Raw genomic sequence first — 16,505 nt, 5'->3', positions numbered from 1 at the left:
TGTGGGTGGGTGTGTTAGTGTCCATCCGTTACTGTGTGGGTGGGTGTGCCAGTGGCCCATCCACCACTGTGTGGGCGGGCATGTTTGCGGCCCATCTACCACTGTGTGGGTGTGGGTGCTAGTGCCCCATCCATCACCGTGTGGGTGGGTGTGCCAGTGGCCCATCTATCACTGTGTGGGTGGGTGCCAGTGACCAATCTATCACTGTGTGGGTGTGGGTATCAGTGTCCACCCGCTACCGTGTGAGTGGGTGTGCTAGTGCCCATCCATTACTGTGTGGGTGCTGGTGCTAGTGTCCACCCACCACTGTGTGAGTGTGTGCTAGTGTCCACTTCTTACTGCGTGGGTGGGTGTGCTAGCGTCCATCTATTAATGTGTGGGTGTGGGTGCCAGCGTCCATCCATTACTGTGTGGGTGGGTGTGTTAGTGTCCATCTCTTACTGTGTAGGTGGGTGTGTTCTTACTGTGTGGGTGGGTGTGTTAGTGTCCATCTCTTCTGTGTGGGTGGGTGTGTTAGTGTCCATCTATCAATGTGTGGGTGTGGGTGCCAGTGGCCCATCTATCACTGTGTGTGTGTGGGTGTTAGTGTATCTATCACTGTGTGGGTGTGGGTGCTAGCGTCCATCCATCACTGTGTGGGTGGGCGTGCCAGTGGCCCATCCATCACTGTGTGGGTGCGGGTGTTTGTGTATCCATTACTGTGTGGGTGGGTGGGTGTTAGCGTCCACCCATTACTGTGTGTGTCAGTGTCCATCCACCACTGTGTGGGTGTGGGTGCTAGTGGCCCTCCACCACTGCCACTGACAGGTGCCACACTGCCACCCGCGGCAGATAGACAGGGGCTGCCAAGCATAGGCCAGTCGGCCCTTTGCGAACCCCCCACGTTCCCATGCTCCTACCAAACACCGCCCGGGGACGCCCGGGGCCAAATCAGTCATACATTCATCGTTCCTGTCATCAAATACATCTTAAAGTACGACAACAAATGTATAAACTGTATGTCCATCATCATCAGGCAGCCCAATGGATAGCTATATAACGAAGCCCAGCCTCACTGTCCAGACCACTTGCACATTCACTTAGACTGTGTCATGAAGACGGGAGGCACGGGTCAGGGGCTCAGCTGATCGCTCCTGCCTCCCAAAATGGCCGAAAGTTGCCCCTCCCCAAACAAAAGCGAAGCGGTGTGACGTCAGTGCAAACCCTCTATACGGGCATGTGGCACGCTACCCAGAAGCTGATCCTACTTATCGGACTGTCTCTGTAAGAGACAATCCTGAGTGGAGGAGGCTAAGGGTACGACAACGAAGTTCGTGGCTTCAGCAAGTCGATAGATCCTGCCAGGAGGTACTCAGGATGAGAGGGGGGCCTGCATGGAGACCCGCCCGGAGGGACCCCCGGGCGGTTCTATTCAGGATGAACTTCCTCCTAACAACTCACCCAATTCGACTTAGATCCTCGAGATGTAACTTTGGGGGTCGGTATATATGCGCGTTATGCGACTCTACAGTAGATTTTGTAGATGAGATATGAAGTTTCTTGCAATGATTTTGAGTTTAGAACAGACAGACAAGAAGGTTTAATTGGAGCAGAAAGACATTTTAGGAAATGGACCGTACGTATTGGCTATACAGGCAGCGCCACGCGTGGCCACTCGGTGAACTGTCATAGCAGTACTTTCCATAGAACTCAAGTTATGTACTAGAGTGCATCTGAGGCTGCCTCCAGAATACAAGGCCTTGGCAGAGTCACCGCTCTGAGCCAACGACCGCTCACATAGCACCGATTTCCTGACACTACTATTTGACCTGAAGAAAAACTGAAATCGGGTAGGAGTGAAGTGTGTGCAATCATCGGCTTGGAGCGATGGCGGCACCATGGCCGTGTATCTCGGAGACAGCCTCAGACACACACTATTCTATAACTTGAAATCTATGGAAAGTACAGCTTGGAGTTGAGTGGCCACATGTGGCGCTGCCTGTATAGCCATCCATTTAAGAATGTTTCGATCTTAGCAATCTATCGATAGGTATGATGTATATGACATACGTACGTACCATTGTTATTATTGAAATATGAAAAAAACTAGTCATATGAATATTGTACTAGTACACATATGTTTTTGTATTACTGCAAATCACGCTATGTATTGCCTGGGGGTCGGGATGGCATGTTCCTCCCTTCTCCTTTGTTGTGTACTTTTACAACAGTAACCCATGAATCAATCAATCTCAGAGTTTTAAAACACCATAAAGTTTATATCAACACTATTTATATAGGGAGCACGTGGTTAAATATCAACGTTTAGTTTGTTTACCGGTGACGTCACGGGGAGGCAGCCGCCGTTCGGACCGTTCCTCGTTAGGATACCATTTTATCTGTTTTCCGGTGCCAGCAGGAAGCCGACACGATGACGGCGCCACCAGCAGCCCTCCTCAACAAGAACAAGAAAAACTTCATCGGCATGCCCGCGCCCCTGGGCTACGTGGCGGGCGTGGGGCGAGGGTACGTGGCTGGGGCTGGGGCTGCACGGATAATATTAATAGTCTTATTTCGCCCAGTGCCATATATAAACAACGAGAATGATAACGAAAACGGAGTACATTACATAGACATAATCAGACCCCTAATACACTTTTAAAAGAAGTAATACCTTGTGACGGTATTAGGAGGGCTATTTCTGCTTAATTTAGCTGAATGCTATTACGTCCACTTACCCTTGTAGCTGCTTTAGCGGTTAATCTTAGGTAGCATCACTCCAAACCAATATTCATAGTAATTTAGCATGTGAAAGAATTATTATTACAATGCATATTTATATATGTTTTACCTTGGGCAGGGGCGAGGGGGGCAAGCCTGTTAATTATAAAGTTGGGTGGCTTCGAAGTCCATTGTTATTGTTTCACGAGGGCCTCTATAGACAGACTGAGCCTCATAGCTGCCTTGCAGTGCACCATACAAACTATTTCCTAAGTCGTTAATATCCAGAATGCGCATGGATCATTACGATTTCGGACTTAAAACGGTCTCTACGAATTCTACGTTATTTTCTTCTCTATGTTGAAGCAAATAATGCCGCAAGTATTTGTATTTTATAATTTTAAAGGATTACATTCATGAAGTATTACTACGAGGGGTGTATCGCGCTGCCACGTAGGCAGCTTTCTGAATCTCAATCTTCCTCGGAACGCCATGATGGACGGTGGGATCAACATAATTTTTCTTTAGTCTCCTCAAATTATCATTCTACTTCACCTCTCGGTAAGTGTTAACTGACTGAGAGTTCTTTATGGTATCACCCGTGAGGCACCTTGCGCCATCAAATAACCCCAAACCGAGTCCCTGTGACCCTTCAATACCACCATATTCGAACAGTGACACGGGCGTGTCACATGGGATGCGCTTGATGCCTCGTGGGCGCATCAAGCTGTGACTGACAAGTTAAGCAGATAGAGCTGCCCTCCTTAGCACAGGGGGGGGTCAAGGGGGATGAAGCCCCCCATTAGCAGTTAAGTAACAAAGTTTGGTTGGAATAGTTTAAATATATTCAACATGTGGTGTGGGCCGTCAAAAATTATGCAGGTACACAACGCGGAACGGAGTGGGGCAGCAGCAGCCACTACGCTGGGCATTTAGTGACTTGCCCAACACTCATCAACAGACTGGCTGCGGCAGCATCTACCACTGCAAGTTTGTTAAATTAGATTAACCGATTAACCCGTGGGCTTCGGCTATGGGAAATACGAGAAGTGGCCGAGAAACTACAAAATTACACTGCATTTTGAGACTATGAAAAGAGCATGGAACGTACATCAGAGTATTCCTCTCGTAACCATAAAGCCGTTAAAAATATTTACTTTTACTCAAACTATTTTTTGGGGGTGGTTTTTGTTACAAAATAAACAGTCTTGTGATGTGTGGCATTTAGCCGATAGTCACTTGTCTATTATAGAGAATTTGACAAGTGATTACTATATGGATAGCTAATTGAGTATGCCATGACCTTACAGCACCACCTATGACAAAAAAGCCCACCTCAAGATCACTCACCCACCACAATGACACCACCACAAGATGGACAGATAGAGATGCCCTCCTTAGCACAGGGGGGATCGAGGGGGGTGAAGCCCCCCCATTAGCAGTTAGGTTATAAAGTTCGGCTGGAGTAGTTTAAACATATTTGACATGCGGTGTGGGCCGTCGAAAATTACGCAAGTACAAGAGTATGCGTTAGGGACTTTCCTTACTTTCAAGACTTAGGAATTTTCCCTATCTTAGGGATTTTGGGGGGTAAATTTTGGAAGCCCATTTTTCAGTGATTTTGCCTTCCCCCATAAAACCCCGGTTCCCCACAGGACCCCAGGCTTGTTTTGGGGGGTAGGGGGGCTGGAATGGTAATTCTTAAGATTTACCGCTTTAGCTTACCTAGTGAGAGCTTAAGAGGCATAGTGCTTGTAAGAGGGTGCTTCTTAGGTTTTTTACATGCTAATTGTTTATGAAGCTGTTGGTGATTATATTCTTGATAACCTCTGGCAGTTTCTTGCTGTCATCCACCTCCATGCCTCTGATAGCTCAGTTGGTAAAAGTGCTGCGCTGCCAGGCTTCGCGGCGTGGCAGGCAGCAGTTCAAGCCCTGCTCAAGCTGGGGGTTTCTGCTGAGTAGGAGCAGTTACTGTGCCCCCTTAACTTGAGCAAGGGGGATGGGGTGTGTGAGGTCATGGCAGTACCCAGAAAGAGACTAAAGAGCCTTGCTCAAATTGTGAGGGTACTTCCGGGCGATTGCGAGTCCAACTTGTGATCAGGCTGTGGTGAAATGTTCCTTTTATGGGTGCAATGCCTTTGTTCAGTAAATTTCAGGGTGTGGCCCTGGTCTGTAGATGCGAGTGACTAGGGACAAGTCTCAGGTAGTTGTTCCTACCTATCCAGTCAAACCCTTGATGACATTAAATACCTCAATCATGTACCCCCTGCTCCTCTTCTAGTTACATCAAACTCACTCTAGTGGGTGTTATTCTAGATGAATACTCACTTTAGGTTCAAGTTAGTTTTTGATGGAAGGTAAAATTCTTAAATTTTTAGACAAAATCTCATCAGTACAAAACAATAACCCTAGTGGCCTAGCATCAGGGTTGGAAAGAATCATGATTTAAAAAAAAAAAAATTATATATATATATATATATATATATATATATATATATATATATATATATATATATATATATATATATATATATATATATATATATGATTTAAATCAGATTTTTTTTTATTTATTTATTTGTTTATTTATTTATTTATTTATTTATTTTTTATTTTATTTTTCTTTTTTTTATCCTTGTTTGTTTCCACTGATTATTTGTTTTTTTATGTCGAAGCCTTTAGCACCAGTAGGCTTTCTTGAGGGGCCTGGTGGTCGGCCTGAGCCCGTCCTGGTGCAGGCAAGTGTTTAAAGTGACACCATCTTTTCTTGGTGGGAGTAATAGTTTAATTTTTTATACTTTTGAATATTTTTTCTTGTAAGAGATGGCAATGATTCACTGCTGCCTGACTTGCTACAGGACCATTACAGGATCAGTACAGGACAAGTAGACTTGATACTTTTCCTGTACAACTGGTTCACGTGTTTTTCCTTCCTCCTTATATATATATATATATATATATATATATATATATATATATATATATATATATATATATATATATATATATATATATATATATATATACACAATTTAAATCATTAGATATTTTACTCGTGATATAACACTTAAATAATTTTAAATACAGTACGTATATTTAATTTTGAATTTAAATCATGATTTTTTTTACTTTGATTTAAATCAAACCAACCCTGCCCAGCATGGGCACTGCTGAAACCACCTGCTGCCACTCCACATATTCTCAAACTAACTGAACCCCATGTAATCTTGTCACCTGTAAGCTTGCCACAAATGGTGTTTTATAAAGTAAAGAGATATATGTAATTCCCCTGTGTGCTATACCCTTATGTTTGATGTGTTTGGCCTTGTTTTCCCAGAGCTACAGGCTTCACCACTCGGTCTGACATTGGTCCAGCACGTGACGCTAATGATGTGTCAGATGACAGACATGCTCCACCCAACAAGCGGAAGAAAAAAGATGACGATGACGACGAGGACCTTAACGATGCCAACTATGATGAGGTGAAAAAATTTTACCTTTTGTGATGGAAAGTAACATAACCTAAAATCCTGTTCAATGCAATTCCTTTTGATTGGTAAAGAATGAAACTTACTTGTGAAAAAGATACACATTCCTATTTTCTTTGTAGGAGTATGATGTTCTCCATGTATTGTTTTCCTTAAATGTTTAGCCATTGGTTTGCTTTCTTATCTTAAAAGAAATAGTAATAATGCTGTTTATAGTAAAAAAATTCAACCTATTATTGAATTAATTTCTTTTATCTTTTCTTAGTCATGCCATTTAAGCCAAGAGAAAGCCTAGTAATACACTTCCATCTTTTACACCCTTTGCAGTTCAATGGGTATGGAGGGTCACTGTGCAGCAAGGATCCCTATGACAAGGATGATGAGGAGGCAGATGCTATATATGATGAAATAGACAAACGCATGGACGAGAAGCGCAGGGAATATCGAGAGATGCGCCTAAAGGCTGAATTGGAGAACTACCGACAGGAGCGGCCAAAGATTCAGCAGATGTTCACTGACCTCAAGCGTGAGTTGGCTGGCGTCTCTGAAAATGAGTGGAGTTCCATCCCAGAGGTAGGAGATGCCAGGAACCGCAAACAGAGGAACCCCAGACCAGAGCGATTCACCCCACTGCCGGACAGTGTTCTCAGCCACAACTTGGGAGGCGAAAATGTGACCGCAATTGATCCTGGCTCTGGCCTGGCCTCCATGATGCCTGGAACCTCCACCCCAGGCATGCTGACACCAAGTGGTGACCTTGACCTCCGGAAGATTGGTCAGGCTCGCAACACCCTGATGGGCATGAGGCTGAACCAGGTCTCAGATGCAGTAGGGGGACAGACAGTGGTAGACCCTAAAGGCTACCTCACAGATCTGCAGAGTATGATTCCTCAGTATGGCGGGGACATCAATGACGTGAAGAAAGCTCGGCTGCTCCTCAAGTCAGTGAGGGAGACTAACCCTAACCACCCACCTGCCTGGATCGCCTCTGCCCGTCTGGAGGAGGTAACTGGCAAGATCCAGTCCGCCCGTAACCTAATCATGAAGGGGTGTGAGATGTGCCCAAAATCTGAAGATGTGTGGCTGGAGGCAGCAAGGCTTCAGCCCCCCGACACAGCCCGAGCGGTGATAGCTCAAGCCGTGCAGACGCTGCCATACTCACCCAGGATATGGATCAAGGCAGCCGACCTTGAGCTGGAGCTGAAGGCCAAGAAGCGTGTGTACCGCAAGGCTCTAGAGCAAATCCCAAATTCTGAGTTACTCTGGAAACTTGCTGTGGAGCTGGAGGAGGAGGAAGACGCCAAGATCCTTCTGAGTCGGGCAGTGGAATGTTGTCCCACATCAGTTGACCTGTGGCTGGCTCTGGCTCGGCTAGAAGTGTATGAGAATGCCAGGAAGGTACTCAACAAGGCCCGTGAAAACAATCCAAAAGACCGACAGATCTGGATCACAGCCGCCAAGCTGGAGGAGGCCAATGGCAATGATACACTGGTGGGTAAGATTGTGGAGAGAGCCATCTCCACGCTACAAGCCAATATGGTGGACATAAACCGAGACTTTTGGATCAAGGACGCCATGGAAGCAGAACATGCTGGGGCCGTGCTCACCTGCCAGTGCATCATCAAGAACATTATTGGTCATGGAGTGGAGGATGAGGACCGCAAGCACTCTTGGATGGAGGATGCTGATAGCTGTGCCACTCAGGGAGCCTATGAATGCGCCAGGGCCATCTATAGCCATGCCCTCTCTATCTTCCCGAAAAAAAAGTCTGTCTGGCTGGCTGCTGCCCACTTTGAGAGGAGCCATGGTACCAGAGAGTCCCTAGAGACACTCCTGCAGCAGGCAGTCACCCACTGTCCCCAGGAGGAGACACTTTGGCTCATGGGAGCCAAGTCCAAGTGGTTGGCAGGAGATGTTCCAGCTGCTCGGTCCATCTTAGCTCTGGCCTTCAAGGCCAACCCCAACTCTGAAGAAATCTGGTTGGCAGCCGTAAAGCTTGAGTCTGAAAACAATGAGTATGAACGAGCCAGGCGGTTGCTGGCCAAAGCCCGCTCCCAGGCAGCCACACCCAAAGTGATGATGAAATCAGCACACCTGGAATGGGCTCTTGGCAACCTGGAGGTGGCCAAGAACCTTCTCGATGAGGGCCTCAAGGAAGTGGGTGACTTTGCCAAGCTATGGATGATGAAGGGCCAGATCCTAGAGCAGCAGGGCCGCACGGAGGATGCCTGGGAGGTGTACAGAGATGCCGTCAAGCGGTGCCCGTCCTCCATCCCCCTGTGGCGACTGCTAGCAACCCTGGAAGAAAAGCAGGGCAGGCTGGTCACTGCCCGAGCCACCCTGGAGAAGTCCCGTGTCAGAAACCCCATGAATGAGGAGCTGTGGCTTATGGCCATTAGGCTGGAGCTGCGGGCAGGCCAACGAGAGGTGAGCCGTGCCCTCATGGCCCGTGCCCTGCAAGAGTGTCCATCCTCAGGCATCCTATGGGCCCAGGCCATCTACCTGGAGGACCCAGCCCAGCGGAAAAGTCGCAGCGTGGACGCCCTCAAGCGGTGCCAAGACGATGCCCATGTGGTGCTGGCTGTGGCCAAGATGTTCTGGATGGAGGGTAAAAAGAATAAGGCCCGTGAGTGGTTCAACAAGACTGTCAAGATTGACCCTGACCTTGGGGATGCCTGGGCCTGGTATTACAAGATGGAGATACTGTTTGGCACGGAGGAGCAGATACAGGAGGTGAAGAAGCGGTGCCTGGCTGCTGACCCCCACCACGGAGAGCACTGGTGCCAGGTCTCCAAGGACATCAACAATTGGAGGAAAAAGACGCCAGAGATCCTGCAACTGGTGGCTGACAAGCTGCCCATCCCTGTCATGACCAGGGAGGTGTACTAGAGGCCAGCCAAGACATCATGTGCTGTCATCCAGATTTGTGTATAAGTGCTCAGAGACAAGTGTGAGGTATGAGTACCAGTGGAAAGGGGACACCTAGTATAACTTTGTTTTATTGATAGATTATATTTTTCAGAAGAGATAGTAACATGTGCACTGGCACTTGATTTGTCTGTCTGTCTTTGTCTCAACCCTTCCTCACAGATACACAGTCATTGCCAGTGAGGAGCAGGAGCTTTGGTGAAGAGACTCAAGAATCATAAAGTACTGTGTAGTGTTATCTGGAGCAGATTTTATGAGTCAAACCATCACTTTTTTCTTCAGTACTTATTGTTGCATGACACAATAATTTGAAAGGCTTTTGTAATGAAGTGTAAATATATACATACATATATATTAAAAAATTATTAAAACAACTATGACAAACCGTACTTTCTGATTACATAGACTAGGATAAACTTGATTCTTATGCTTTACATGTGTTATAATAAGCTGAGTTATGGAGGAATATGCCTAAATATTTCATCAGTTGAAACTATTTGAGCAAAATAGACTCCACTCCAGTTGACTTAATGATGTGCTGGAGCTGGGTGTGCTGGGGCTCCCTGACCTTGGCTCATGAGGTATATACCTGACCCAAGCCCTGCCGAAGCTCACACACTGAACACCCTCATCTTTCTTTGTGTTGTCTGGCATGGATTTATTTATTTATTTATTTTTTTTATTTTTTTTTTTTTTTTCAATTTTAGATACCTCTCTACAATGTACCTTTGTATATAGTTTAGGATTTAGATGGCTAACCTTTCCTATCCTTGGTTGTAATTTTTGCAATAATAAAAATATTCAACCAATTAACAGATTTCTCCCCCAGAGATTTAATATTAATATTAATCCCTGTGATCAAAGCATGACACAAGACCTTTCCATTCTGTACCTCAGGGCAAAACATTTTGATTCTTCTATAATCTATAATTTACTCTTCTTTGGTGACTCCAAAGAAGAGTAAATTATAGATGAATTTTGAAATATTTAAGTGAATTAATAGAATTAACTAGGGTTATGCTAATAAAGTAGCTACTCACTTTAAAAATATCTGAGCCTAGAGGAATTGTCACAATTTGGATAAAATCAGGTTTGAGAATGTAAAATCTGAATGATATATAGACCAGCCTACTGGTATAGAGAATTCTGGATTAAGGAATCTCAGGCATGTAGCTACCTTTCGGTTATATGTTACATAGTTAGGCTATATATATATATATATATATATATATATATATATATATATATATATATATATATATATATATATATATATATATATATATATATATATATATATATATATATATATATATATATATATATATATATATATATATATATATATATATATATATATATATATATATATATATATATATATATATATATATATATATATATATATATATATATATATATATATATATATATATATATATATATATATATATATATATATATATATATATATATATATATATATATGTATGTATGTATGTATGTATCAGGGGTGGATCAAATACAATTGTATTTAAATACAATTTTAATGTATTTGTATTTGTATTTTGACATCCAGAGAAAAAAGTATTTTGTATTTGTATGTTGGTACCCAGAAAAAAGTATTTTGTATTTGTATGTTGGTACCCAGAAAAAAGTATTTTGTATTTGTATTTGTATTTTGGCACCCAGAAAAAAAAGGATTTTGTATTTGTATTTATTTTTCGAGTCAAAACCATTTGAGGAAGATAAATACTGTTAAGGAAATAGAAAAAGAAGTAATGTTAAGCTGCGTTAAAGCGGAGGAGGAAACAGATTAAAGTTGAAGGCGAAGGAGTAAAGGATTAACGTTAGATCACGGGGAAAGCGGAGTAAGGAGAACATTAAGGTTGAAGGCGAAGGAGGAAAAAAATTAAGGGTGGGGACTAAGGAGGAAATTAACCTCAGGTCACATGGAAGAGGAGCAGGAGAGGATTTAGGGAGTTACTGAGGGATGGGTGGCTCGGAAGAAGGATCCGCCCGCAAAAATGTGTGACGTGACGGAAATGGGAGGCATAGGGGATGAGATGTAAGTGAAGACGACGAGAGAGACAGTAAATCGATCTACTGCTTTAACTTGGCAAATGCACTACAGTCACCTATCAAAAAGAGGTTGCATCCATTTCTTGAGAGGACTGATGTCATTGCCGCAGCTGTCATGGGCCCCAGGTTTAAGCTGGCATGGATGCCATGTAAGAAAATGCAAAAGGAAAAGGTTTCCATGATTGAAAACGTAATTATTTCCGAGTTAACTCAGTCGACCTTGAAGAATAAAACATTTCAAGAGAGTGAGCCTTTCGTCTTTTCGGCTGGCATGAGTGGAACACGACCTCGTCTTTTTGCCTACATGCCTCCAGCTGGGCAAATGATGGCAAGTGCATCAACAAATGACACTACAGTGGTGAAGGCAGAACTTTAAACGTACCTAGAAGAAGGTGTTTTGCCTTTTGATGTCAATCCACTGAGGTACAGGCATGATGCAAAAAGCTTCAAAATTTTGAAGCACTTTGCCAAGAATATTCTAGGGCGCTGTGCAACGTCGGCACCATCCGAGAGGGTGTTAAGCAAGGCCGGCAATTTTTACACTCCTGAGCGAGCAAAACTCGGCCCGGAAACCTTCCGGGCATTAATGATGATAAAATGCAATTATGATGTGAAGTGCAAACTTGTGAAAAAAGTATCTTTATATTTTTTCGCATAATTTCAGGAGTATTTTATTTGTATCATTGAAATCTGGAATAGGAGTATTTGTATTTGTATTTTTAGATTCAGGAATAAAAGTATTTGTATTTGTATTTTTGGAATCCTGAACAAAAGTATTTGTATTTGTATTTTTGGAATCCTGAACAAAAGTATTTGTATTTGTATTTGACGTATAAAAAAAATCAGTATTTGATCCAACCCTGATATATATATATATATATATATATATATATATATATATATATATATATATATATATATATATATATATATATATATATATATATATATATATATGGTAAATACTTTAAACGTCGAATACTTTATGAATTAATCTTCTGCAATACGTCTTCCATTAATAATCTTCAAACCAAAACTTTAGGAAATATACGTGGTGCAGCGTGGAGATCTAAACTAAAGTCCCTTGATAGAGAGTCCCGACAACCCAAGGATTATATACTATAAGGATAGCTCACTAAGCATTTGTTTTACCCACAATGCACCGCGAATGACGTCACACATGTACACAAATGGTGTTGGGCGAGAAACTGTTTCAGTGTTCTCAACTTCTCACCGCAGCGTGCTCAGTGAAAATGGTGATTTGTGCTCAGTGGCGTACCGAGGGGGGGGGGGGGGCATGCGGCCATTCCCCTCCCTTTTTGCCAAGAAAAAAATAATAATGAATAAATATTTATTACACAAAAATAATATGAATTAGTGTTACGATTACGAATGTGTGTGTGGAGTTGAGAGCTCATGCAGTGGCACGAGCAGAGTTATATATGGTATATAACTCTGTGGGCACGAGTGACCGAGTTATTTCCCCTTTGGTTTTGTTTTGAGTTGATTAATGGTAGGATATAAGGTGTGTTATGAGTGAAAAAAGTAAGGTGATAAAATGATGGTTTCATAAAATTGTGTGATAAGTGCGATGTCAAGTTGTCAACTGAAAGCGGTTGAGGGGTGTTTGTAGCTGGAGCGGGAAGGGGGAGGGGGAGGGTGATCCAGCAGGAAAAAGAGGAATACGAGACAGGGGCGGCACGGGCAGAGAGCACGTAAGTCGTAAGTGTTAGCCTTCTGTCCTCTCATATTTATTTGATCATAGGTGTAAGGTGCTGTCAAAGTGATTGGAGGACTATATACTTATACCCTAGAGGCACCAGGCGAACTTGTCTGGTGACAGTGGTATATAATGGCAGGCGACGCGAGACGCATATGGGACCTGTGAGGTCGACCTTTGCCGCTATATTACCACCTTTAATGACTGTTTTGTGCTTGACAGTGGACAGTGTAGAGTGGCCGAGTAACTTGTCTATGTTCAGCATCTGAACACTGGAGCTGCTGAGTTAAATAAGAGTAGGTGATCTATTTAGAGAAGCATTCATTGACGACGTAGGCTCGATCACGTGGCCGTAGTCTATTCATGTTACTCGTATAATATTTTCTGACCACAAATTCCAAATTTTTTAAAATTATGATTGATAAACTTCACTTTCTTTTGATCTAGTACTATTTTCAATAGCGTGTGTCATTTCTTGAATTCACGCAGGCTTGGTATTTGTGGCTTTTACATATTTCCTCCTTGGCCATGAAACGCCAGAAAACACTCCACTCTATCTGGTGTAAGAAAAGTCACCACTGACTCAACTGATGCCCGGACAATTCAGTTAATCAGGTAGGTAAATAATGAATAAGAGTAATTACTGCAAAACACGGTGGGTGAAGAATCAGTAGGCAATTAAGCCTAATCTTCAGTGAAGTATATCCTTCAGTAGTGGCGTTACTTGACGATTTATCTACGAACAGGGACTCTGAAGTAATTGGACAAGCAAATGCTTTCAAGAAAGCAATAAGTGAACCAGGTTTTCTCATGAGTTTGGAAGTGCTCACCTCAGTTCTAACTTCTAAGTGTCACAAAACCCTTGCCAGAGAAGCTGCAGGGGTCACAACAAAAACTGACGGGAGCTCTTGTAAGTGTACAGAGCTGCATAGATGTACTTCAGTCCTATCGTGATGGAGATAAGTTCAACCAACTTTTTGCCCAAGCTGAGGAAAGGTACGGAGATATCATCCAGAAGCCTTGAACAATCAGTGGTCGTCAGAAACAAGGCTAACCTTCAATCAGCAACTCAGCAGGAGTATTATCGAGGAGCTATTTTTCTCCTATTTTTGGACTGTACTGCTAACACAACTCAGGGAAAGGTTTGCATCTGAACACGCTAGGAGTCTTTTGTTGGGAAATCTTGTTCCTTCTCTTTCAGTTGATAATGATTTTAATGAACTGAAGGAGGCAGTTGAATTTAATGGAAATTTTTTTGGTGATGCAGATCTCGTTGAAGCGGATTATCTACGGTGGCAGAGTTAACAATTATTGGAAGCGTCATGAATCTCATGAGAGGTCAAAGGAAGTTCTTGACTGACCCGCTTTCCATGTATCTTGTAAAAATATGTATTTAAGCACCAGCCTGCATAAACGAGGACCACACAACATGTATGAATATAACTTTATTCCTTGCCAGTTTATTTGACCATGTAGTTCTAAAGTAAGTAGTGTTGTTTTGAGGGTAAATCTTTGCAGTGCAAAATACAGAAATGAAGAAGATTAAAAGCAATGTTCGCTCAAGAAACAAAATAAATACGTTTCAAATTATTTAAATCCCTCAGATTTATGTTGTACTTATATGCTGTGTCTCTTTCACAATGATTTCCATAGACAGTACAAAGGGAGGGCGGTTATGACAGCAAGACACACAATGGCAGTGTGTGTGTCTTGCTGTCATAACCGATTTGGTTTCCTCCCAAGACGACTGACTGTTAACACACCTCTGTCTTCTCAGCGACAGCGACCTTGCAGTTAATTTATAAGCTTTGTATCCCCTCTGTGGCATGTTGCTACAGCCGAAGGCTAGGCAGCAAGGCATTATTACATTAAAAAGCAGCCGAATCCGCTTCCAAAATAGGTAATATTATGTTTTTAATATTTCAGTTCAGTGTCTTCTTGCCATTGACAGCTTAGAGAGGGATAATAATCATCGCGGGTTCACTTCACTTGAGTACGTGCCATCTCATGTGGGCATCCCTTTTAATGAACAAGCGGATTCTTTTGCTCGGCGTGCCCTTAATAGAACTCTAGAAGGCCCTCCTGCAGAATATACTTATAATCATATCAAGGGCAGACTTAAACTCTACACACAAAGCTCAATCGACTACGACATTGCCAGCTGCTATGAGAGGGGTAGTCCAAGCGCTATCCACTATGTCCATGTTTCGCAAGATACCAATGTCACCTACGGTAGAAAGAGTGCCTTATATGATTTGGTTGTAATGCGTCTTCGACTAGGGTATAAATACAACTGGGAGGTGAGTGGTGCCCCACCCGAGTCTTGTGCTGCGTGCGCCAGGCCGGGAGGTCACACCCTATTATATAACAATGTCCTTGAGTGTCCTGCCACAGCCTGTTACCGTCCACAGGGTATAAGTGATCGACGTGCCTTCCCTTGTTGCCTGGTTCAATGACATATTGTACCTCATGCGTAACCTACCCAAAATTTGCTGCAAATACGTGGTGATCTAGGTAACTGCATGTGTACTCAGGAATAGTCAATATTTACATTCTATTTTTTTTTTTCTGTTAACTGAACTCAACTTGTGTTTGTATTTTTGTACAGTGGAGATTTTTTAATTTTTTTTGTAATTAGCCTAGTCATGGGTTTGTCTGCAAAGACCAGCCATCCCCCTTTGTTGTATTTTACAACAATAAATATTTTAATTCAATTCAATTCAAAGTCGGAGCGGTGCTTGAAGGGCCAATAATGGCCCCCAGCAGCCTTATATACACAGGGCCGCCTATGTCGGGAATTTCTCTATCAAGGGACTCTAGTGTGCAGAGTCCCTTGATAGATAAAGTCTCGACAACCTAAAATTTGGACGCCATTATTGGCCCTGGTTTCGCCGCGCTTTTCAAACGCTAGCACACGCTCTCTTTTGTATTTGTTTCACAGTCATACGGGTCGTCCACTGAAACTGAACACACTTGTGTCAGACCTGCACATGCACCTTCCCCTAACAGCCATCAGGGAGCCAGCAGCCAGCGAGCTCTGGGAAAATAAATAAGAGACGTAATGGTGGGTTAATTAGCGACACCTGTTGGTGTAGACACAAACTGTCTCTTATTTACGTATTTTCCCAGAGTTCGCGCTGGGTGCTGGCTCCCTGCTGGTTGTTGGTGTGACCAGACTGCCGCGCGTATCGCTGGTAGGGATGGGCAGGTACCGTTAATTTGAGTACCGGGAGTACCGGTACCGAAAACGCAGGTACCGTTAGTATCTTAATGACGTCTGACGTCCTAATTAAATTTTCTGTAAAGAAAACTCTCTCTCTCTCTCTCTCTCTCTCTCTCTCTCTCTCTCTCTCTCTCTCTCTCTCTCTCTCTCAAGACTTATCTTCTATTATTTATTCTACTCTTGTAAGTCTTTTTTTTCATCTCTGGTGATCAAATTAATTAAGACACCTCCACCGCTCCACAACCATATTTCTCTCCGTAAAACATGTAACCAACCCCTCTCAGTAATTGGTGCCCTGTATGTTGTATTTTCTCCATTTACTGGTTAATATACCTCTTACAATGATCGACATACATGATTGTGT

The 16,505-nt window shown here is 43.0% G+C and overlaps 1 protein-coding gene across 1 annotated transcript; it reads left to right on the top strand.

Annotated features, from left to right (window-relative positions):
• The first annotated feature begins 2,300 nt into the window (after positions 1 to 2,300).
• Positions 2,301 to 9,925, top strand: LOC127006671 (pre-mRNA-processing factor 6-like). Its single transcript, XM_050876852.1, has 3 exons — positions 2,301 to 2,505; positions 6,038 to 6,182; positions 6,516 to 9,925. Exons 1-3 carry the CDS (start codon positions 2,411 to 2,413, stop codon positions 9,075 to 9,077), a joined length of 2,802 nt encoding a protein of 933 aa, XP_050732809.1. The 5' UTR covers positions 2,301 to 2,410; the 3' UTR covers positions 9,078 to 9,925.
• The last annotated feature ends 6,580 nt before the right edge of the window (positions 9,926 to 16,505 follow it).

This window comes from Eriocheir sinensis, chromosome 33 (genome assembly GCF_024679095.1).
Source record: "Eriocheir sinensis breed Jianghai 21 chromosome 33, ASM2467909v1, whole genome shotgun sequence".
NCBI classification, from domain to species: Eukaryota; Metazoa; Arthropoda; class Malacostraca; order Decapoda; family Varunidae; genus Eriocheir; species Eriocheir sinensis.
This window is presented reverse-complemented; position numbering and strand designations above follow the sequence as displayed.

Excerpts from the sequence above, each read along its gene's own strand:
- LOC127006671 (XM_050876852.1), top strand. The coding sequence starts at position 2,411 with ATGACGGCGCCACCAGCAGCCCTCCTCAACAAGAACAAGAAAAACTTC. Across the intron at positions 2,506-6,037 it reads GTGGCGGGCGTGGGGCGAGG|AGCTACAGGCTTCACCACTC; the intron begins GTACGTGGCTGG and ends TTGTTTTCCCAG. Across the intron at positions 6,183-6,515 it reads ACGATGCCAACTATGATGAG|TTCAATGGGTATGGAGGGTC; the intron begins GTGAAAAAATTT and ends CACCCTTTGCAG.